The sequence below is a fragment of the Echiichthys vipera genome, assembly GCF_963691815.1.
Source record: "Echiichthys vipera genome assembly, chromosome: 14".
NCBI lineage: Eukaryota > Metazoa > Chordata > Actinopteri > Perciformes > Trachinidae > Echiichthys > Echiichthys vipera.
Window position 1 is genome coordinate 5,367,762 of NC_139839.1, and position 22,206 is coordinate 5,389,967.

Consider the following 22,206-nt stretch of genomic DNA (forward strand, 5'->3'; position numbering starts at 1 on the left):
GGGGTTAGGTTTAGGGTTAGGGTTGGGGTTAGGGTTAGGGTTGGGATTAGGGTTGGGGTTAGGGTTAGGGTTAGGGTTGGGGTTAGGGTTGGGGTTAGGGTTAGGGTTGGGGTTAGGGTTGGGGTTAGGGTTAGGGTTGGGGTTGGTGTTAGGGTTAGGGTTAGGGTTGGGGTTGGGGTTAGGGTTGGGGTTAGGGTTAGGGTTAGGGTTGGGGTTAGGGTTAGGGTTAGGGTTGGGGTTAGGGTTAGGGTTGGGGTTAGGGTTAGGGTTGGGGTTAGGGTTAGGGTTGGGGTTAGGGTTAGGGTTAGGGTTGGGGTTGGGGTTAGGGTTAGGGTTAGGGTTAGGGTTAGGGATAGGGTTGGGGTTAGGGTTAGGGTTAGGGTTGGGTTTAGGGTTAGGGTTGGGGTTAGGGTTAGGGTAAGGGTTAGGGTTAGGGTTGGGGTTAGGGTTGGGGTTAGGGTTAGGGTTGGGGTTAGGGTTAGGGTTGGGGTTAGGGTTAGGGTTGGGGTTAGGGTTAGGGTTGGGGTTAGGGTTAGGGTTAGGGTTGGGGTTAGGGTTAGGGTTAGGGTTAGGTTTAGGGTTAGGGTTGGGGTTGGGGTTAGGGTTAGGGTTGGGGTTAGGGTTGGGGTTAGGGTTGGGGTTAGGGTTAGGGTTAGGGTTAGGGTTAGGGTTGGGGTTAGGGTTGGGGTTAGGGTTAGGGTTAAGGTTGGGGTTAGGGTTGGGGTTAGGGTTGGGGTTAGGGTTAGGGTTGGGGTTAGGGTTGGGGTTAGGGTTAGGGTTGGGGTTAGGGTTAGGGTTAGGGTTGGGGTTAGGGTTGGGGTTAGGGTTAGGGTTAGGGTTGGGGTTAGGTTTAGGGTTAGGGTTGGGGTTAGGGTTAGGGTTGGGGTTAGGGTTAGGGTTAGGGTTAGGGTTAGGGTTAGGGTTGGGGTTGGGGTTAGGGTTAGGGTTAGGGTTAGGGTTGGGGTTGGGGTTAGGGTTAGGGTTAGGGTTAGGGTTAGGGTTAGGGTTGGGGTTAGGGTTAGGGTTAGGGTTGGGGTTAGGTTTAGGGTTAGGGTTAGGGTTAGGGTTAGGGTTGGGGTTGGGGTTAGGGTTAGGGTTGGGGTTAGGGTTGGGGTTAGGGTTGGGGTTAGGGTTAGGGTTAGGGTTAGGGTTAAGGTTGGGGTTAGGGTTGGGGTTAGGGTTAGGTTAACTTAACACTTAGGCTTCTGAGGATCCCATTTGCTTGTTTTTCTTTTTCTGCTTTACTTTTAGCCGCTCTTTCACCTCATTTACTTGGTATTATTATTTTAATTTTTATACATTTTTAACATGTTCAATAAAGATTAAATAAAAAATTTAGATAGCATTTATTTATGTCTGTTTTCATTAGGGTTAGCATTTATTTCATTTATTTAATTTATTATTATTATTTTTTATTTATTACAATTATTTCAGTACTTATTTATTCCTGCATTTATTAATTCATTTATTTTTATGCATTCATTAATTAGTTCACTTTTATGCATTAATTTGTTCATTTATTTCTGTATTTATTCATTTTTTTCATGCATTTATTTATTAATTCACTTTCATTTATTTATTTAGTCCTGTATTGATTTATTTATGTATTTACTGAGACATAATTCATGTTTAGTCCTCCACACCGGTCACAATCAAGGTTCGGTGAAGCTTTTACTTTGAAGGATTCTGAGCTGAGACGCCTGCTTTTATACTGAAGGACGTGGACCGGAAGTCATATTCCTGTTGCTGCCGACCTGAAAACAAACTGGGGGAGTGAAACATAATAAGGTTTTGCTGCGATCAGACGTTGGGAACCCTTTGATCTTAAACAATTGTGTGCCTATTTTTTTTCCTTAGGTGATCATTTGTTGAGACTTCGCCTACCCCCCTAATTATGGCCAAGCGCTTTCCATCGGTACCAAGATGGAGTCTCTACGATGTTCCTATCAAAAGTTATGGCCTATTTAAAATAGGGTTAAGGTTTGAGATTAGGGTTAGGGTTAGGGTTAGGGTTAGGGTTAGGGCTGGGGTTAGGGTTAGGGTTAGGGTTGGGGTTAGGGTTAGGGTTAGGGTTAGGGCTGGGGTTAGGGTTAGGGTTGGGGTTAGGGTTGGGATTAGGGTTGGGGTTAGGGTTAGGGTTGGGGCTGGGGTTAGGGTTAGGGTTGGGGTTAGGGTTAGGGTTAGGGTTAGGGCTGGGGTTAGGGTTAGGGTTGGGGTTAGGGTTGGGATTAGGGTTGGGGTTAGGGTTAGGGTTAGGGTTGGGGTTAGGGTTGGGGTTGGGATTAGGGTTGGGGTTAGGGTTAGGGTTAGGGTTGGGGTTAGGGTTAGGGTTAGGGTTAGTGTTAGGGTTAGGGTTAGGGTTGGGGTTAGGGTTAGGGTTAGGGTTAGGGTTGGGGTTAGGGTTAGGGTTAGGGTTGGGGTTAGGGTTAGGGTTGGGGTTAGGTTTAGGGTTAGGGTTGGGGTTAGGGTTAGGGTTGGGGTTAGGGTTAGGGTTAGGGTTAGGGTTGGGGTTAGGGTTAGGGTTAGGGTTGGGGTTGGGGTTAGGGTTAGGGTTAGGGTTGGGGTTGGGGTTAGGGTTAGGGTTGGGGTTGGGGTTGGGGTTAGGGTTAGGGTTGGGGTTGGGGTTAGGGTTAGGGTTAGGGTTGGGGTTGGGGTTAGGGTTAGGGTTGGGGTTAGGGTTAGGGTTAGGGTTGGGGTTAGGTTTAGGGTTAGGGTTAGGGTTAGGGTTGGGGTTAGGGTTAGGGTTAGGGTTGGGGTTAGGGTTAGGGTTAGGGTTGGGGTTAGGTTTAGGGTTAGGGTTAGGGTTAGGGTTAGGGTTAGGGTTGGGGTTAGGGTTAGGGTTGGGGTTAGGGTTGGGGTTGGGGTTAGGGTTAGGGTTGGGGTTAGGGTTGGGGTTAGGGTTAGGGTTAGGGTTGGGGTTGGGGTTAGGGTTAGGGTTAGGGTTAGGGTTAGGGTTAGGGTTAGGGTTGGGGTTAGGGTTAGGGTTGGGGTTAGGGTTGGGGTTGGGGTTAGGGTTAGGGTTGGGGTTAGGGTTGGGGTTGGGGTTAGGGTTAGGGTTAAGGTTGGGGTTAGGGTTAGGTTAACTTAACACTTAGGCTTCTGAGGATCCCATTTGCTTGTTTTTCTTTTCTGCTTTACTTTTAGCCGCTCATTCACCTCATTTACTTGGTATTATTATTTTCATTTTTATACATTTTTAACATGTTCAATAAAGATTAAAATAAAAAATTTAGATAGCATTTATTTATGTCTGTTTTCATTAGGGTTAGCCTTTATTTCATTTATTTAATTTATTATTATTATTTTTTATTTATTACAATTATTTCAGTACTTATTTATTCCTGCATTTATTAATTCATTTATTTTTATGCATTTATATATTCCTGTACTTATTTCAGCATTTAATATTCATTTATTTCTGTATTTATTAATTTTTCATGCATTTGTTTATTGATTTTTTATGCATTTATTAAATAATTCACTTTTCTGCATTTCTTTCTTTCTGTATTCATTTCAGCATTTATTTTTTCATTCATGCATTTATTTATACAATTAATTCAGTGTTTATTTATTTATGCACTTATTAATACATTTATTCATTTATTCCTGTATTTGTGTATTCATTTATTTATTATTTTATTAATTAATCTATTAATTTATTTCAGCATTTATTAATTCATTTATTCATGCATTTATTAATTAGTTCACTTTTATGCATTCATTTGTTCATTTATTCCCGTATTTATTCATTTTTTTCATGCATTTATTTATAAATTCGGGTTCATTTATTTATCTAGTCCTGTATTTATTTATTTCTGTATTTACTGAGACATAATTCATGTTTAGTCCTCCACACCGGTCACAATCAAGGTTCGGTGAAGCTTTTACTTTGAAGGATTCAGAGCTGAGACGCCTGCTTTTATTCTGAAGGATGTGGACCGGAAGTCATATTACTGTTGCTGCCGACCTGAAAACAAACTGGGGGAGTGAAACATAATGTTAATAAAACACGTTATTGTTTGTTTCTATTGACAAACAAACAACCTGAACGCAGTCGCTTTAAACAACCGTCAGAAGTGTGACGTCAGAGATGAGCGTCACTCTGGATATCAGACTGAAACGAGCGAACAAAGTTTACCATGAAGGGGTGAGTTAGCGTTAGCCTTAAGCTCAACAAGCTAACTAACAAACTGTTTTATGCGCTGTTTAGTTCACGTTAACGTCCCCGTGTTTGTGTTTAACGTAACTGTAAGTAAAAGAGTGTATTTTATCAAGATGCTATGTTAGCTGGTTGTTAGCTAGGAGGCGTCTTCCTCTACGCGCGTGACCAGCAGCTCATCAGCGGGGTGTAGCGAGAAAATCTGTCACCCGTCAGATTCGGTTCCACTGGGTTCAGTTCACTTTTAGCTCTTAATTCTTTTATATTTTCTGTTACTTTATACTTTTAATCCACTACATTGATTTGACAGTTATAGTTGCTTTACAGGTTCAGATTATTTATACAAAATAAAAAAACACATTATGATGTTTTTATTATTATATTAAACTACACTGCTACACAAGCTACAAGCTGCAACATTAATGTGATGAAAACATTAAATAAAGTAATAAATGCAAAATAAATAAATACAGAAGAGAATGAGTAGATATGTGCAGAGATAAATAAATATATAGATAAATGCATCAATAAATACAGGAATAAATAAATAGATGCATAAATAAAAGAATACAGGAATAAATAAATAAATACAGGAATAAATAAATAGATGCATAAATAAATAAATACAGGAATAAATAAATAGATGCATAAATAAAAGAATACAGGAATAAATAAATAAATACAGGAATAAATAAATAGATGCATAAATAAATAAATACAGGAATAAATAAATAAATGCAAAAATAAATAAATACAGGAATAAATAAATAATTGCAAAAATAAATAAATACAGGAATAAATAAATAAATGCAAAAATAAATAAATACAGGAATAAATAAATAAATGCAAAAATAAATAAATACAGGAATAAATAAATAAATGCAAAAATAAATAAATACAGGAATAAATAAATAAATGCAAAAATAAATAAATACAGGAATAAATAAATAAATGCAAAAATAAATAAATACAGGAATAAATAAATAAATGCAAAAATAAACACATACAGAAATGAATTAATGAAAACATGCATATATAAATAAATGTATAAATAAATACAGCAATAAACAAATGTAAAAATAACTAATTACAGAAATTAATGAATAAATAAATGGTGAAATAAATGTATATTGATAGTACTTACAAATGAATCTGTTGAAATGTTTTTTTAATTGTATTATTTTGCATGGATGTCTGCCTGTGACAAAACAGAATATTTATATTAATGTTTGGATAGCATACAGCTTATTTAAACTATCCCCAATTTCCAGTTAATTCCCATAAACTCCCAGGGAAAGTTTCTGGAAAGTTTCCGTAAACCGTCCTCCCTTCGCAGCCCTAGTCCGGACACATTAGTTGTCATCAGCGGGGACTATCCACCGTGATGGACGCCTTCACAGCGTGTGTTCTGTGTGCAGGAGGTGGTGTCCGGCGTCATCCTGCTGGTCTGTAAAGAGGCGCTGCAGCACCACGGCATCTCTCTGAACATGGAGGGGCTGGTGAACCTGCAGCTGAGCTCCAAGAGCGTCGGCGTCTTCGAGGCGTTCTACAACTCAGTCAAGGTGACTTCACAGTCGCTCTCAGGGTCCGTGGTCCAGATCATGATGATACCTTCATTAAATGTGCTGTTTTTCTATTCTAACCTTGTTTTATGTTACAGTAAATTAATGAATGTTTGAACACACAAAGATGATGGACTAAACAATGAATTAACTGGAAAGATGACCACAATTTCATATTATTATTATTATTATTATCATTAACCGGTCCGCTGTGTCTCGTCTCGTGTTTGCAGCCCATCCAGCTGATCAGCAGTAACATCGAGGTGGCGAAGGCGGGAAAGATCCCCGGAGGAAAGACTGAGATCCCCTTTGAGTTCCCGCTGAACGCCAAAGGCAACAAAGTTCTGTACGAGACCTACCACGGCGTGTTCGTCAACATCCAGGTGAGTGACACGCACACGCGCACACACGAGATGCGTTGTTTCTAGCGGCCTCTTTGGCGGTGAGATGTAACTGCAGGCGGGCCTCTGGGACTTCAGCGTTTCTATGGAAACCGAACAATGTTGACAATAGGACGTCAGCAGCTCTCACCTGCAGCGATGCGGCGTGATGCCTTCACATGCACCACACACTGACGGGAGGTCCAGAGAGAGAAGGGGAACGGCGTCAAAAGCGTCACTACTACTGATTTTAGTCTCCACAGACTCTCAGGTCGTGTTTTTTTTGGATAAAACAGCAAATAAAAGTGATCAATCACCTTTGTTTTAACCCACTCTTTGATAGATAGTATGAAAATCTTACGGATCACAACATATTTCATGTGTTTAAGTGTTTGCTTGCACCTCAGAAGAATCATAATAAGAGGTATGGCATGTAAACAAAGACACTGACATCTATAAACAAGCACACATATACTCTGTAGCACTTAAAACTGGCTTTAAACTTCTTTTTTAGTTGTTGTTTTTGTTTTGTTTTCTTGTCAAAGCGTCTTTGCGCTCCAGGAAAAGCGCTATATCAATCGTAAATTAATAAATGTATTACTATTAAGACTAATATACAACTATATCGCTACAAACTAAGTCAACAAGAGTTCGTGCAGAGGAAGCAGGAAGGTAAAAACTGAACTTAAGGAGAGATTAACAAATTCCATTATTCACATTTCTTAATGTAGATAAATGGAGTTGTTTTCTGTAAATGTTGGATCATTTAGTTTCTCACACTGTTCCCAAACACCAAGAACGACCTTCCGTGTACGAAACGCTAAAATGTCATTCACAAAGTTTAGATTCAAATAAGTTGCGGTCCATTTTAAGGCGCCGTCCAAAAACGAGAAGGGTTTTTGCTGTAACGGCAGAAGTTGAGTGTCCTTTTGGCCGATCATCCAGACGGAGGCGGCGTCTTTGGGAAACTGAAAAGACGGAGAAATCTCAAGAGCCCTGCCCTCGACCTCTAACCCTCGACCTCTAACCCGCCGACGTCACAACACAAACACACAAAACCACACAGAAGATTCTGTTCCTGATCTCACATTTGCCATCGTTGTCTTGTTGTGTTTGGTTTGTTTACAGCACGCAAACTTTATGTGCGTGCTCCGTCTCCTCTTCTGCGTCGTTGGTGTATTTCTGAGTTACAGCGCCACGTAGAGGCCTGTCACATGTACAACAGCGCTTTGAGTTCATAAGGAACGGACCCTAAATTTCAGCGCTCCTGTCAGTAAACCGCCCCGTGTGTCTTCTCCTCAGTACACCCTCCGCTGTGACATGAAGCGCCCCCTGCTGGCCAAAGACCTGAGCAGGAACTGTGAGTTCATCGTGCACTGTCTGGTGAGTGACGCACATTTCATTCAAAAGCACTGAGGGGACGTATGTGACTTTTTATACCTGTGAGGCTCAAACTCAGGCTGCACCATGAGGAAAATATGCAATACTGTTGAATATGGTGAGAATGTAGAGCTCAACGGTGACCAGCCCCGTTTTAAACGGCTCTGGGGATTTTCTCCTTATTCATTTACTCAATTTACATTTCAGAAAATCTATTTATATAAAGAGTTTTAAGCCCAGAACCGGAGCCAACCAGCTACGAGATGAATCAGGAGCGTCGAACATTTGATCCGAATAAAGGGCCACACACACTCCCTCCTTGGGAACAACTAAAAAATAGAAACTGGCACTGACACAGGCCTTTACGGGCGAGATGTTTAACTTTACTAATGTGTTGCTCTGTTTTACTTTCAGCCTCAGAAAGATAAAGTTGTCCCCGCTCCGGTTCACTTCACCATCACGCCAGACACCCTGCAGAACACCCGCGAGGTGAGAAAGAAACTTTTGTGACGAAATTGAGTTGAGGAAGGCAAAGCTCTCGATCTACCGGTCAATCTTGGTTCCTACCCTCACCTGTGGTCATGAAAGCTGGGTCAGGACCCAAAGAACCAGGTCCAGGTCCAAGCGTGTGAAATGTGTTTCCTCAGGAGGGGGGCTGGAGTCTCCCTTAGAGAGAGGGGGAGAAGTTCAGCATCCGTGAGGAACTCGGAGTAGAGCCGCTGCTCCTTTGCATTGAAAGGAGCCAGTTGAGGTGGTTCAGGATCATCTGGTAAGGATGAGCCCTGGGCGCCTCCCTAGGGAGGTGTTCCAGGCACGTCCAGCTGGGAGGAGGCCTCGGGGAAGACCCAGAACCAGGTGGAGAGATTAGATCTCCACACTGGCCTGGGAACGCCTCAGGATCCCCCAGTTAGAGCTGGTTAATGAGGCCCGGGAAAGGGAAGTTTGGGGTCCCCTGCTAGAGCTGCTGCCCCCACGACCCGACCCCGGATAAGAGGCTGAAGATGAGATGAGCTTCATTTTGTTTGGTTTTTACGTTTAAAGATATAATCCGTGTGATATTCTTTTCCGTAGAGGACCGTTCTGCCCAAGTTTCTGGTCCGAGGCCATTTAGACGCCACCAACCGCGTGATCAGTCAGCCGCTGACGGGGGAGGTGGTGGTGGAGAACTCCGACGTCCCCATCAAGAGCATCGAACTGCAGCTGGTGCGAGTCGAGACCTGCGGTGAGTTCAAGTGTAACGTGGCGCGAGTTGATCCGTGTTCTCTGCCGGTTGGTCTGAACGTCCGCTGTGGTCTCAGGCTGCGCTGAAGGTTACGCCAGAGACGCCACAGAGATCCAGAACATCCAGATAGCTGAGGGCGACGTCTGCCACGGCCTCCCCATCCCCATCTACATGGTGTTCCCCAGGCTGTTCACCTGCCCCACGCTGGAGACCACCAACTTCAAAGTGGGTGAGTGAAGGCTGCGCCACGCTCTCAGGACATTTGATGCACATGCCACAAACTTAACTCAACTATACTGTGACTGTTTTTGACACATACTGTGACTTTTCATTAACTTTTTTCACCATAATGTAACTTTTTCAACATATTCTGTAACTTTTCATTAACTTTTTTCACCATAATGTAACTTTTTTAACATTTACTGTAACTTTTCATTAACTTTTTTCACCATAATGTAACTTTTTTAACATTTACTGTAACTTTTCATTAACTTTTTTCACCATAATGTAACTTTTTTGACATATTCTGTAACTTTTCATTAACTTTTTTCACCATAATGTAACTTTTTTAACATTTACTGTAACTTTTCATTAACTTTTTTCACCATAATGTAACTTTTTTGACCTATACTGTAACTTTTCATCAACTTTTTTGACATAATACAACTTTTGTTGACATATACTGTAACTTTTCATTGACTTTTTCCAACATAATGTAACTTTTCATCAACTTTTTCCGACATAATATAACTTTTTTGACATATTCGGTAACTTTTCAACTTTTTTCAACATAATATAACTTTTTCAACATATTCTGTAACTTTTCATTAACTTTTTTCACCATAATGTAACTTTTTCAACATATTCTGTAACTTTTCAGCAACTTTTTTCAACATAATATAACTTTTTCAACATATTCTGTAACTTTTCATTAACTTTTTTCACCATAATGTAACTTTTTCAACATGTACTGTAACTTTTCATTAACTTTTTTCACCATAATGTAACTTTTTCAACATTTACTGTAACTTTTCATTAACTTTTTTCACCATAATGTAACTTTTTTAACATATACTGTAACTTTTCATCAACTTTTTTCAACATAATGTAACTTTTTTGACATATTCTGTAACTTTTCATTTACTTGTTTCAACACAATATAACTTTTTCAACATATTCTGTAACTTTTCATTAACTTTTTTCAACATAATGTAACTTTTTCAACATATTCTGTAACTTTTCAGCAACTTTTTTCACCATAATGTAACTTTTTTGACATATACTGTAACTTTTCATTAACTTTTTTCAACATAATGTAACTTTTTTAACATTTACTGTAACTTTTCATTAACTTTTTTCACCATAATGCAACTTTTTTGACATATTCTGTAACTTTTCTTCAACTTTTTTCACCATAATGTAACTTTTTTGACATCTACTGTAACTTTTCATTAACTTTTTCAACATAATGTAACTTTTTTAACATATACTGTAACTTTTCATCAACATTTTCCAACATAATATAACTTTTTTTTACATTCTGTAACTTTTCATCAACTTTTTCCAACATAATATAACTTTTTCAACATATTCTGTAACTTTTCATTAACTTTTTTCAACATAATATAACTTTTTTGACATATACTGTAACTTTTCATCAACTTTTTCCAACATAATATAACTTTTTTGACATATTCTGTAACTTTTCATTAACTTTTTTCACCATAATGTAACTTTTTTGACATCTACTGTAACTTTTCATTAACTTTTTCCAACATAATATAACTTTTTTCAACATATTCTGTAACTTTTCATCAACTTTTTCCAACATAATATAACTTTTTTCAACATATTCTGTAACTTTTCATTAACTTTTTTCACCATAATGTAACTTTTTTGACATCTACTGTAACTTTTCAGCAACTTTTTTCACCATAATATAACTTTTTCAACATATTCTGTAACTTTTCATTAACTTTTTCAACATATTCTGTAACTTTTCATTAACTTTTTTCACCATAATGTAACTTTTTTGACATAATACAACTTTTGTTGACATATTCTGTAACTTTTCATCAACTTTTTCAACACAATATAACTTTTTCAACATATTCTGTAACTTTTCATTAACTTTTTCAACATATTCTGTAACTTTTCATTAACCTTTTTCACCATAATGTAACTTTTTTGACATATTCTGTAACTTTTCATTAACTTTTTTCAACACAATGTAACTTTTTCAACATATTCTGTAACTTTTCATTAACTTTTTTCACCATAATGTAACTTTTTTGACATATTCTGTAACTTTTCATTAACTTTTTTCAACACAATGTAACTTTTTTGACATATTCTGTAACTTTTCTTCAACTTTTTTCAACAAAATATAACTTTTTTGACATACTGTAACTTTTCAGCAACTTTTTTCAACATAATATAACTTTTTTCACCATAATGTAACTTTTTTGACATATACTGTAACTTTTCTTCAACTTTTTTCAACATAATGTAACTTTTTTGACATATTCTGTAACTTTTCATTAACTTTTTTCACCATAATGTAACTTTTTTGACATATTCTGTAACTTTTCATCAACTTTTTTCAACATAATATAACTTTTCATTTACTTTGACATCTACTGTAACTTTTCATTTACTTTTTTCAACATAATGTAACATTTCATTGACTTCTCTACATAATATCTATAACTTTCTCAACATACCATATTTTCTCATCAACTTTTCTCAACATAATAGAACTTTTTTTGACAAACTATGACTTTTCTTAAACTTTTGACACACTAGACCATGACTTTTGTAACTTTCTTCAACATAAATCAACTTCAACTAAATACTTTATAATAAATACTCTGTGTAATTTGACAATGTTTGTTTCGTCTTTAGAGTTTGAAGTCAACGTCGTGATCGTGCTTCATGACGATCACCTCATCACAGAGAACTTCCCTCTGAAGCTGTGCAGGGTCTGAGACTCTGCAGGAGGCCAACACTTCCTTTTTTAATGCTAATTTTCTGACTTTAAATAAACTGATTGTGTGTAATTAATAATTATTCCTTTGTTATTTTATAAAGTAAACCTTAATAAATGTAAAACTTTGGTAACTTAATTGTTTAAAGTGTCTTTTTGCAAATCACCAGACTTAAATATCTTTGTTTCGTGACGTTTTGTTTAATCAAAGTATAGAAAGAGCATGACTTAACGTTTTAACGATACAAAACACTGCATGCGTTTGTAGAGGATGATAAAATTAGTAAAGAAAGGAGCTCGAAGCGTGAAAGGACAGGAAGGAAGAGGGTTAAGACATCACGGAGCTTGGCGTCTTCTGCCCGACAGCATGGGGAAATCATCGGGCAGCAGAGCGTGGTCTCTGCAGGTGGGACAGGTGCTCTGCTCCTTCAGCCACGACCGTATACACTGAACACAAACACAGGTCCAACAAAACACACCTTTAGGCCTCCCAGAACCACAGCTACAACAAAAGTTCATCTTAAGGGACGTGAAGGTTTTCAAACAACAAGCATGAGGAGGTTATCTCCGCTCACCTTGTTGTGAAAGCTGTGTCTGCACTCCAGCACGCAGATGTCGTCCGGACTCATGTCCTCGTGACAGATGATGCACGGATCCTCAACGTTCAGCTGCGTTCAAGAGACAAAGTCAGCTCCAAATAGTGTCTTAGTACGGCGGAAAAGGTCAAAATGTAGAAAAGAGTTTGTGGAATAAAGTCATAAAAAGTCAAAGTACAAAGTAAAATAAGTCAAAATATAACGTGTCCTGAAAATTCATAAATCAGTCATTTGTTGAAAAAAGTAAAAGAAAAATGAAGAAGTCTGTTTCAGTCTGTGTCAAAAAAGTCAAAATGAGGCGATCCTGTGACTGATTTAAGCATTTTATATTTTTACTGTCTTCAACATTCATATCATAGTTTATTAAATAGTCAAAAAAAGTCAGTTGAGTGTGTGTCCCAAATACCCCCCCCCCCTAAAGTCATCGTATGTCGAAAAGTTAAAAGTTAAAATGTCCAAAAATGCTTGAATCAGTCAAAGCAGAGTTTGCTGAATAAAGTCATAAAAAGTCAAATTATAAAGTAAAATTAGTCAAAATATAACGTGTCCTGAAAATTCAGAAATCAGTCATTTGTTGGAAAAAGTAAAAATAATAATAAAAAAAACTCAGTGTTGTGTCAGAAAAGTCAAAATGAGGCGATCCTGTGACTGAGTTAAGCATTTTATTTTGAAATTTTATGTTTTGACTGTCTTCAACTTTCATATCATGGTTTATTTATAAACAGAATTTATATTTTTCAGTTTTCTTTGTTAAACTTTGTTATTGTGCATTTATTTCTCTGCCCATTAATGTGAGATCATTTAGTTTTTTCACAGATTCAAAATAAACTATCTAAACTAATTAAATGGTCAAAAAAAGTCAGTTTAGTGTTTCATCGTATGTCCAAAAGTCAAAATGTAAAATGTCCAAAAATGCTTGAATCAGTCGAAGCAGAGTTTGCTGAATAAAGTCATAAAAAGTCAAAGTATGAAGTAAAATTAGTCAAAATATCACGTGTCCTGAAAATTCATAAACCAGTCATTTGTTGGAAAAAGTTTTACAAAAAACCCAAAACAATCCTGTGACTGATTTAAGCATTTTATATTCTTACTGTCTTTAAACTGTGACGTTTTTTCACTATTCAATAAACTATGATATGACCGTTTATGATGTTTGTGTGTCCCAAGAATATCCCCTGGTCAAAATATGAAATGTCAAAAAACATATGGTTAAATCAGTGCTAAGCCTGTTTTACACAGTCATAGTGGAGTTTGTTGGAGAAGTCACGATGTAGTGCGTCCAGAACATTTGGACTCACTGCGTTGGAGTGAGAGACCCTCTGGGGGCCCAGCGGCTGCCAGACCGGGGCCACGTACTGAGCCGGGCTCCCACGGCCCAGGCTGTTGGACTTGGCAGCGTTGAGTTTCTCCTGAGAGGAAAAGAATCAGGACGAGACATGAGCGCGCTTCTTTAGGGCTCAATACATACAGGAATAAATAATTACATAGATAAAAACTGAAATAAATGTATGACTAAATACAGGAATAAATAAATAAATGCCGAAATAAATGAATAAATTATAGAAGAATAAGTCCTTGCATACATAAATGCTGAAATAAATGTATCACTAGATGCATGAATAAATAAAATAAATACAGGAATAAGTGATTGCATGATTAAATGTGTAAATAAATACAGGAATAAATGATAGGAGGAATAAGTCCTTGCATACATAAAATGAAACAAAGCTGAAATAAATGTATGAATAAATGAATAAATACTAAAATGTATGAATACCAACAGGAATAAATGCCAAAATAAACTAATAAATACATAAATAAGTGCTTTATTTTTATTTCTGTGTCCATACGTTAATGAGGTAGGAGGTCCTCTTGTTCATTTATGCATTCATTGATTTATTCCTGTAGACATTATACATTTATTTATATATTTATTGAGACTTGTTTGTTCCTCCGTACTTCTTAAACGTTTGCACCTTTTAAAAAAAAAACAACCTACCTGATGGTCCAGGATCAGCTGGGTCACTCCCCCGACCATGTCCTGCAGCGCCATGCTGCCGAGACTTCCACCGCTGGAGGAACGAAACTCCTGAACATACTTCAGCAAGTCCGACCTGAACACACGCACGCACGCGCACGCACACACACACACACGCACACACGCACACACACACGCACGCACACGCACACACACACGCACGCGCGCACACACGCACAGGCATGGGGAATTCATCTGGTTAACGCGGAGGTCCAATTTAAACACAGATATCTTTATTTATTGTGTCATATTCAGTTGTACCAATTTGTCGCAGCAACAAAATAAAGGAATATATCCATGTATCCATCTAATTCCTCACTGTTATGTAATAACAATAATGATATAAATTAATAATGGCATGATGTTTAGTAAAATGACCTAAAAAAGCTGCATTTTCGGGACATTTGACAAACCAAAAAACGAACCGATAAATGTATAAAATCATCAACAGATTGCTCAACAGTGAAATTAACGGTCAGCTACACACACACGCACGCACGCATGCACACACGCGCACGCACACACGCGCACGCACGCATGCACACGCGCGCACGTCAACAGATTGCTCGACAGTGAAATTAACTGTCAGCTGCAGCTCTGCACTACAAACTAAAACACATGTGCGCACAAAATGCTGTAAAACCTCTTGGTTCTACTGCAGATTTAACTTGCATTAGCAGCGTTACCTGGTGCACCCGGGGAACATCGTGGTCAGCCGCTCCATGGCTTTGTCGAACACAGTGGCGTTGGGAGGCTCCTGCGTCCTGGGTGGAGGTTTCTGCGGAGCGGCGGGCGCTTGAGCTGCGGACGGGCGGCTGACGGAGGGAGCGCCGTGAGAGGCTGAAGGTGGAGGAGCAAACTCTTTGACCGCCGCAGGCTGCTGCAAGGTTATCAGGAGACGGGAGAGAGTTAACATTTAATATACGTCATTATGTTTATATCAGATCCTCATATCTGACTCTACGGCATAATCTACTATTGTTAGAGATGAACAAAGTAATTCTGTGCTCTGTTATCCGGTGGTAGAGCGGCACGAGTAGCAACAGTAGACGGGACGTAGTCAAAGCAGCGATGAGGGCTGTTCAATGAAGGAACTCTGGCTCTTTGGTCATTCACACATCCTTCGTCCCGCTGAGTCTGAACACGAGAACCTTTTTCTACTTGAACACTACCGATAAAGTCGGCGCAAAGACTTATTTTCGTTCCCTTTTGTTGAGAAAAAACAACAGGCTACTTCCTGAATAGCAATCAGGGATGGGCACGAGTAGTTCACTCCCATATCGAGGGATCGCATCAATTCCTCGAGGGCCTCGTTTTTCAAAATCTAATTTTTAGAAGTCAACGCATCTTTCTGCAGGAATCGTGATGCGCCGCAGCACAGCCTAGCCAACGCCCAGAGATGCACCAATCCCATCCCTGGATCGGACATCAGCTCTGATATTAATCGGATGACTGAGGGCGATTTCTTTTTCATTAATATCAAACACAGAATCGAAATGACTAGATCACTGTTACCTTAATGATATGTTTGCAAGGGTTAGGGTTTTATATTACTTTAAAAATGTCTGTTTGCACTTTACATGGAAGTGTTATTTAGTTTTGCTGCTAATGTACACTTTGTTACTGTGTTATTAAAAATTATATTAAGCACATTTATATTTGTGTTAATTTGTGGGTATACGCTTCATTCAGTCAAGAGTCGGATCGGACGATACGCTCACACTGGATGGGAAACAAATGGATTGGTGCATCTACCACACCTAATGCTTATAGGGGCACCTAAGCTTGGGGCAGCAGTAGCTCAGTCCATAGGTGACTTGGCTGGGAACCGTAGGGTTGCTGGTTCAAGTCCCTGTGTGGACCATGTATGGAGCTTGGACTGGTGGCTGGAGAGGTGCCAGTTCTTCTCCCGTGCCCAACTGCTCTGGGCGCCGGTCTCTGGCAGCCCCCTCGCTCTAACATCTCTCCTTAATTGCATGTATAGCTCCTGTTTGTGCATGAGTGTGTATTTGTAACATGATTAATAATAAGAGTGAAAAAATTAAATTTCCCTGTTGCGGGATAAATAAAGTAATTCTTCTTCTTCTTCTTCTCAACTGAAACAGTCACAGTGACCCTTTAAGGATTCTCCTAACTGAACCCGTCGTGCAAATGCATGACCTGTGCCTTGAAATGTCATTGTTTATCGCTTACATGACCTACTGTTACTGTTACATTACAGTATTGCTGCTGTTCGCTGTGTTTTGCACATCGTATTGCACTTAATTGTTCTTGTGTCTTTGATATTCTTGTAATTGTCTTTTAAATGTTTTTTGTGTTTTCATGCCTCAGGGAACGCCGCTCAGATTTGGTTACATTGTTGTGTGACCCCTCAATGCAATGACAATAAAACCGCTCAAAACTTATTTCGTGTAGCGAATAATTAAAGAGGTATTGAGTAAAACAGAGAGAAGGCGCGTGTTAGTAAACCGCAGCGTGCTGTACTGGTTGGACTGGTGTGGGGAAGTGTCTTACTGGTGCGGCTGCAGACTCAGGCAGGTTGTTGACGCTGACTGGGGTCAACTCACTGACTCTTCTGCCGTTCTTCACTTGATCCAGTTGCTCCTGGTACTGAGGCTGGGGAGCAGAGAGAGTCTTCAGTTATTAACTAATACCGTATAAAGTCAACGCGTGTAAGTCGGAGGTTAACAGAAGCCTCTCAGTGTGCGACGACGACGACGACATGTACCTCAGCTGTGGAGATTTTCTTCTCAGCTTCTTGGACGATTGCTCTGCAGTTTTTTCTGGCCGTCTCCAGGTCTGGGTTCGGGAATCTGGGAAACGATGAAGGACAATAAACACAGGGTTCCTCCGACATACTACGAAAATGAAGGTTGGGGGTTTTAAAGATACAGGGTTCCTGCACCTTTTCCAGAGTCAAATTCAAGCACTTTTCAAGCATATCAAGGTGCATTTTCAGTCTTTTCCAGCACCTTACAGCTGTGGTGAACTCCACATTTGTATCCAGAACAATCCTCAGTATTCACTTAATTTATTATTGCACTTGTTCATCACATTTAATAAGATGTTAGACAACCAACATGATGTTTGGAGACAGCTTTCTACAGAAGGACGACAAATGAAATGAAAGGAAACCTAACGCCACAGAAATGTAATCAACTATTCTTATCATCAAAAGTTTTTTTTCCTGTCAAAAATGTCAACAAACGTTGATTTTCAGTGTCAAACATGGAGATCTTCTTTTCTCTATGGTATGTCATATATGCAATCATCATATAAACCTACATTTCAAGCGCTTTGTTCAAAATCCAAGAGCTTTTCAAACCTTGAACACCAAACTAAGATCCCTAAAAGTGTTTTCAAGGATTCCCAGCACCAGTAAAAACCCTGAATATAGTTGGGGAAATATATTTTAGCATAATCGTGACTAAAACAACCAGATTATATGCAAATACACTTGGAAATATGTGCTATTCCTTCAACACATGCACATATTTATACTTAATATTAGAATGGACGGGGTCAGGGGGTTGAGTATTTTACTCAAAATGTTTGTTTTTGTTCAATAAAATAACTGAAACTTTGTAAAGTTCTTCTCACAAATAAAGCTGTTGAAATGTAATGTTTCTGTATTATTTTTGCATGGATGTCTGTATCGTATCCAAACATAAATAGAAACATGATTTGTCAAAGGCAGTTTGTTTAATTACCCCAAATTTCCAGTTAATTCCCATAAATTCCTGTGGAAAGTTTCTGGAAATGTTCCGCCCCTTTGCGACTCTCGTTCCTGCACCTTTTCCAGAATCAAACTCAAGCACTTTCATTGCATTTTAAGCTTCTCCAGCCCAACTGTGGTGAACTCCATATGAATGCTAAATACTGTGCTTCCACATCACATCAATTTAGATGTTTCTGGGCTATAAACAACCAAAATTATGTTTTGTTACAAAGTTTTAACCTTTGTTTCAAGAACGTTATTTAAAATCCGAGCCCTTTTTAAGTGTTTCCAGCACCGTTAAGAACTCTGTAAATAAATCTGGTTCATTCGGGTTAAAGGTGAATGGTGTCACTCCTCCTCTCACCTGTGCGCTGCTTCGTCCAGTTTGGCGAGCAGAGCCTTTCCGTTGGCCAGCTCTCTGTAGAGGCCGTACAAACCCTGGTCCCGACTGCTCTCCACCACCGACACCTGGAGGAGCAAAAACAAAAACAACGAGGGGTCAAGTCATTTACTGAACTACGCAAGCAGTAAAAGTTTTAACCAGTTATTCAACCAGCTTTGTATCATGACAATGCAGCTATCGTATGCAAATGAACATGTCAGCATCGAAAAAGTCCTAAAAAAACACGTACACGCGCGCAGAAGTGAACGTAAGATCTGAGTTGTGTACGAAAATGTGTCGTGCAGGGCCGACAACTGAACGAGCCTTTTCACGTGCTCTCGCGACACGCGTCCATTTTCTCACCCAATGAAAAAAGACTTTTAAAGTGGTAGGAAGTCACCTCACATGACGGCATACCACAGTGACAATTTCCTCATATTTGAAGGGTCAAACATTGCAGCGATCCATTTCTTTCAGTCGGGTTCGACCATAGGGGAAGGGAGGTGAAGCTGATAATCACAAATGTAAAATGTACTATTTCCGTTCATATTCGTTGCTTCAGACGGAAACTTACTCACCAAAAATAAAAGCGTCTGATGAGAATTAAAGTCCTACCTGAGCCGTGTGAGACCTCCTGCTGGCCGAGGTGATCGAGGCCTTACAGCGCTTGATCTCATCCTCCAGACTCATCTTCTCCGCTGCAGACTGATTGCTGAACGCAAACACAAATAAAAAAGTGAACAAAAAAGTCCGGGAGGCTTTAAGTTTGTATTCAGTTCCGACTCTTTGCTTTATCGCTTACCTCAGCTCCAGGAAGTCACTCAACTTTGCGTCAAAGCTGGTTTTCGTCTGTCTGATGCTTCGGTTCAGACTGTGCGCGGAAATAAGACAAAAAAGGAATTCAAAATCAATCATTACTTGTTGCTTTTGTTTACAGTGACAGGACAAGACTCTAATCGGTGATTATCTCATTATCAATGACTATGATCAAGAGTACCAAGTTGTGACAACATCTGCGCGCAAATATTGGATTTGATTACTTGCTGTTATGAGGGAAACATTTTTTTTGTAAGCGAAGCAGAGCTGATTCATGCGTCATTCTAGTTTCTAAATGTGTTATTGAAGCTAAACAGGGCCAGAAAAGGTAAGAGCAGAGGAAGCTCAGAGGAGAAGTGACAAGTGAAGGAACTCCCTCCTGACGTGTTAAAAGAGTCAACTGGTGCGCAGGGAAATGTAGATTTTTCAGGAGCATATTTTACAATTTGTTCCACATATTTAGTATTTATTAGAGTCGATACTTTTGCCGTCAACAGTGCAGCCTCTGCCACCTCCAGTTGACCCGTAACGCGCCCCAGCAGCTCCAGCTCGTCTCTGAGCACATGAACGCTGTTTCATCACGTTAACAACACTGAGCTGACTGAACACAGCTGCTGCTGGAGGATCTTCAGACCAGGTTTAGTTGAAAAAATACAAAGCAAAAGTGCCGCTTGGAAGTTATTAGCATACGAGGCTAACGACCAGGGAGAAGCTAATGATTAAACTAGCCGATATGCTAACAAAACTAAAGTGGAGCTAAGCAGCTAACATCAGTCCGGCCTGTCTCACGTTTAGAGGCGATAATTTAACAGGATGTCACAATAACGTGTCTGAGACCCTGTTTAGACGGAGACGATCTGGGCAGGGAACGCAAAAGTGGTGTTGCGTTCTCACTTTGTATTTCACGTTTAGACGAGCGTCTTTTGGGGGGGGGGGGGGGGGGTTCTTGGTTACAGTGCACCACGTCGGCCTCACTCTCACCTCCCGTGTTGCTCCGCCAGATCTTCTATCTCCAGCTTCAGGGACTTCAGCCCTTCCTGGTTTGCTTTCTTCTCCTTTTGGTCCTTCTTCACCTCCTCTTCCAGCTTCTGCTGGAACAGTACCAGCTCCTGTTTGGTCACCTTGACAACAGAAAAAGACCAACAAGAAGGGGATCAATGAACGTTTCTTATTAACTTAACTAACTTACTCTAACGATTCTTAAATGAAATAACACAGATGATGCCTATTTCTTTTTTGGGGCACCGAAAGTTTCGGTGCTGTGAATCTTCCGGATCTAAAAAGATTGTGTATGGAAGTAGTTTGCGTGTGAGGCAGATGAACATGTGGTTATCGTCAATTCGCAGAAGACACTATGAAAACAATGATACTGCGGTCTTCCGACCAAGGGAGGCAGTGCTTCCATTTTAGCGTTTACGACACATTTCCTCAAACAAAACTATGAAGACGGATCAGATGGGTAACGTTATCTTTAACGTTGTAATGAAAAACTAGGAGGCATTCACGAGGACAGCTACGGTCCAGCTACTAATTCAAGGTGATTTTTTGATTCATATATATAAACAACATCCAATCGTGTTAACCAGTGAACGTTTTCTTTTTTACCCGTCATACTAAAATACACGTTACGTGACGTTTGGGATGGCTCACGGGCACATCTTTATGTTATGTAGCATACGTTCTGTAGGTTTAACGTTAGCCTGTACCTCGTAGTAACGCAGCCTCGGCTAATCAGTTAGCAGGCCTCTTTACAGTTCAGTCGGTCTTATCAACTTAATACTTTTTCAAATGTTTGCAAATATATTTATGTTAATGTTTTAACAGCGACTCCCTGCCATGTGCTGTAAAACGACTGCATCTACTGTTAGTAATTCTTGGCTTGTGTGTTTGTGCAAATGTGTATGAATCTTACGTTGTTGCACTACGACCAATTGCTGTACTGTTTCCTGTTATGTTATATATTTCGTGTGTTTGTTATATAAATTGCATAACATGTTATCCCAAGTAAATGGGATCTTGAACATCCTTGTTTTTCGAATGCATCATGTAATTTCACTGGTATTGGCACCGACTACTGAATTCTTGGTATGGGGACGTCTCCGTTGTGGACCTACTTGTATGTTGGCCTTGATGATCTGAACCTCGTCCTCGAGGGCAGCGACTTCTTCTTCGTGTCTCAGGTTAACTTTGTCACAGCCTTTCGCCATATTCTCAATCTGCCGCTCCAACATCTCGTTGCTCTTTTGCTTCTTGTTGATGTCCCCCTGGAACAACAAGCAACGCCAAAAAGTGTTCAACAACAGCCGACATGAAGACAACAACTTAAGACACAGAGCCGATAAATCAGCCAGGCCGATGTTGGTTTATACCGGATATACTGGGATCAGTGATGGCCGATAAGCAGCAGTTGCAACTTGTATAACTTTATACTTGCAGTCCACAAAATCTAGTTTTTAAGCAATAGCTCAGACAGGCCATGGTATTAATATTACATAATGAACAGATTCTAGAGCAGGAGTGTGTGAATTAGCAGACTAGCTAGCAATTAACACTGAGTTTTACAGCTGAAGTTGAAAATATACTAGTAGAATTTTATACATTGTATTTATGTTTTTTTAACGTTTTTAAAAACGCTTTTTTATTCTGCATTTGGGAACATTGAAAAAATAATGGTGAAAATGAGTTGTTTAAATATTTGCAGAGGTAAATTTAGAGGCAAAAAAATGAATCCGATACAAAATTTCCCTTGCGTAACTATTCAGTGCTATGAAGATTCAATTGGCTTTTTTTTTAATTTTCAAAATCCGATTAACTTTTATTTATATATTGATTTTTATAAAAAGGTATGGCAAGTTTCTATTAGCAAAAAACTGGTAGATATATATAAGGTTTAATTTCTTCATCGGAAACGCTGTCTGACAAAGATGAAGCGATGAAAATATTAAAAAAATAGCGTACACTTAAACT

General features: G+C 39.3%; 2 protein-coding genes across 3 annotated transcripts in view; one reads left to right on the forward strand and one right to left on the reverse strand.

The window, feature by feature from the left end:
* The first annotated feature begins 3,967 nt into the window (after window positions 1-3,967).
* Window positions 3,968-11,809, forward strand: vps26c (VPS26 endosomal protein sorting factor C). 2 transcript variants are annotated; one of them, XM_083926971.1, is made up of 8 exons: window positions 3,968-4,147; window positions 5,578-5,721; window positions 5,955-6,104; window positions 7,404-7,484; window positions 7,896-7,970; window positions 8,553-8,703; window positions 8,780-8,932; window positions 11,608-11,809. In XM_083926971.1, exons 1-8 carry the CDS (start codon window positions 4,091-4,093, stop codon window positions 11,688-11,690), a joined length of 894 nt encoding a protein of 297 aa, XP_083783097.1. In that variant the 5' UTR covers window positions 3,968-4,090; the 3' UTR covers window positions 11,691-11,809. The 2 variants fall into 2 exon arrangements, with proteins under 2 accessions (XP_083783097.1, XP_083783098.1); XM_083926972.1 differs by having other exon boundaries at window positions 8,780-8,928; window positions 11,608-11,753.
* A 75-nt stretch (window positions 11,810-11,884) lies between these two features.
* Window positions 11,885-22,206, reverse strand: part of ttc3 (tetratricopeptide repeat domain 3) — a 36,721-nt gene continuing 26,399 nt past the window's right edge. The window contains exons 35-46 of the mRNA XM_083926962.1: window positions 21,354-21,503; window positions 20,221-20,360; window positions 19,226-19,294; window positions 19,039-19,135; window positions 18,406-18,509; window positions 17,052-17,136; window positions 16,838-16,939; window positions 15,010-15,203; window positions 14,285-14,399; window positions 13,584-13,694; window positions 12,265-12,357; window positions 11,885-12,136 (exon numbers count right to left, since the gene is read on the reverse strand). Coding sequence (XP_083783088.1) covers window positions 12,026-12,136; window positions 12,265-12,357; window positions 13,584-13,694; window positions 14,285-14,399; window positions 15,010-15,203; window positions 16,838-16,939; window positions 17,052-17,136; window positions 18,406-18,509; window positions 19,039-19,135; window positions 19,226-19,294; window positions 20,221-20,360; window positions 21,354-21,503 — 1,371 coding nt within the window. The 3' untranslated portion in view covers window positions 11,885-12,025. The remainder of the gene's footprint in view (window positions 12,137-12,264; window positions 12,358-13,583; window positions 13,695-14,284; window positions 14,400-15,009; window positions 15,204-16,837; window positions 16,940-17,051; window positions 17,137-18,405; window positions 18,510-19,038; window positions 19,136-19,225; window positions 19,295-20,220; window positions 20,361-21,353; window positions 21,504-22,206) is intronic.

Bases quoted from the DNA above. Each gene is read 5' to 3' on its own strand.
- vps26c (XM_083926971.1), top strand. From the start codon at position 4,091: ATGAGCGTCACTCTGGATATCAGACTGAAACGAGCGAACAAAGTTTAC. The intron at 4,148-5,577 runs GTGAGTTAGCGT...TTCTGTGTGCAG, and splicing joins ACAAAGTTTACCATGAAGGG to GAGGTGGTGTCCGGCGTCAT. The intron at 8,704-8,779 runs GTGAGTTCAAGT...CTGTGGTCTCAG, and splicing joins GGTGCGAGTCGAGACCTGCG to GCTGCGCTGAAGGTTACGCC.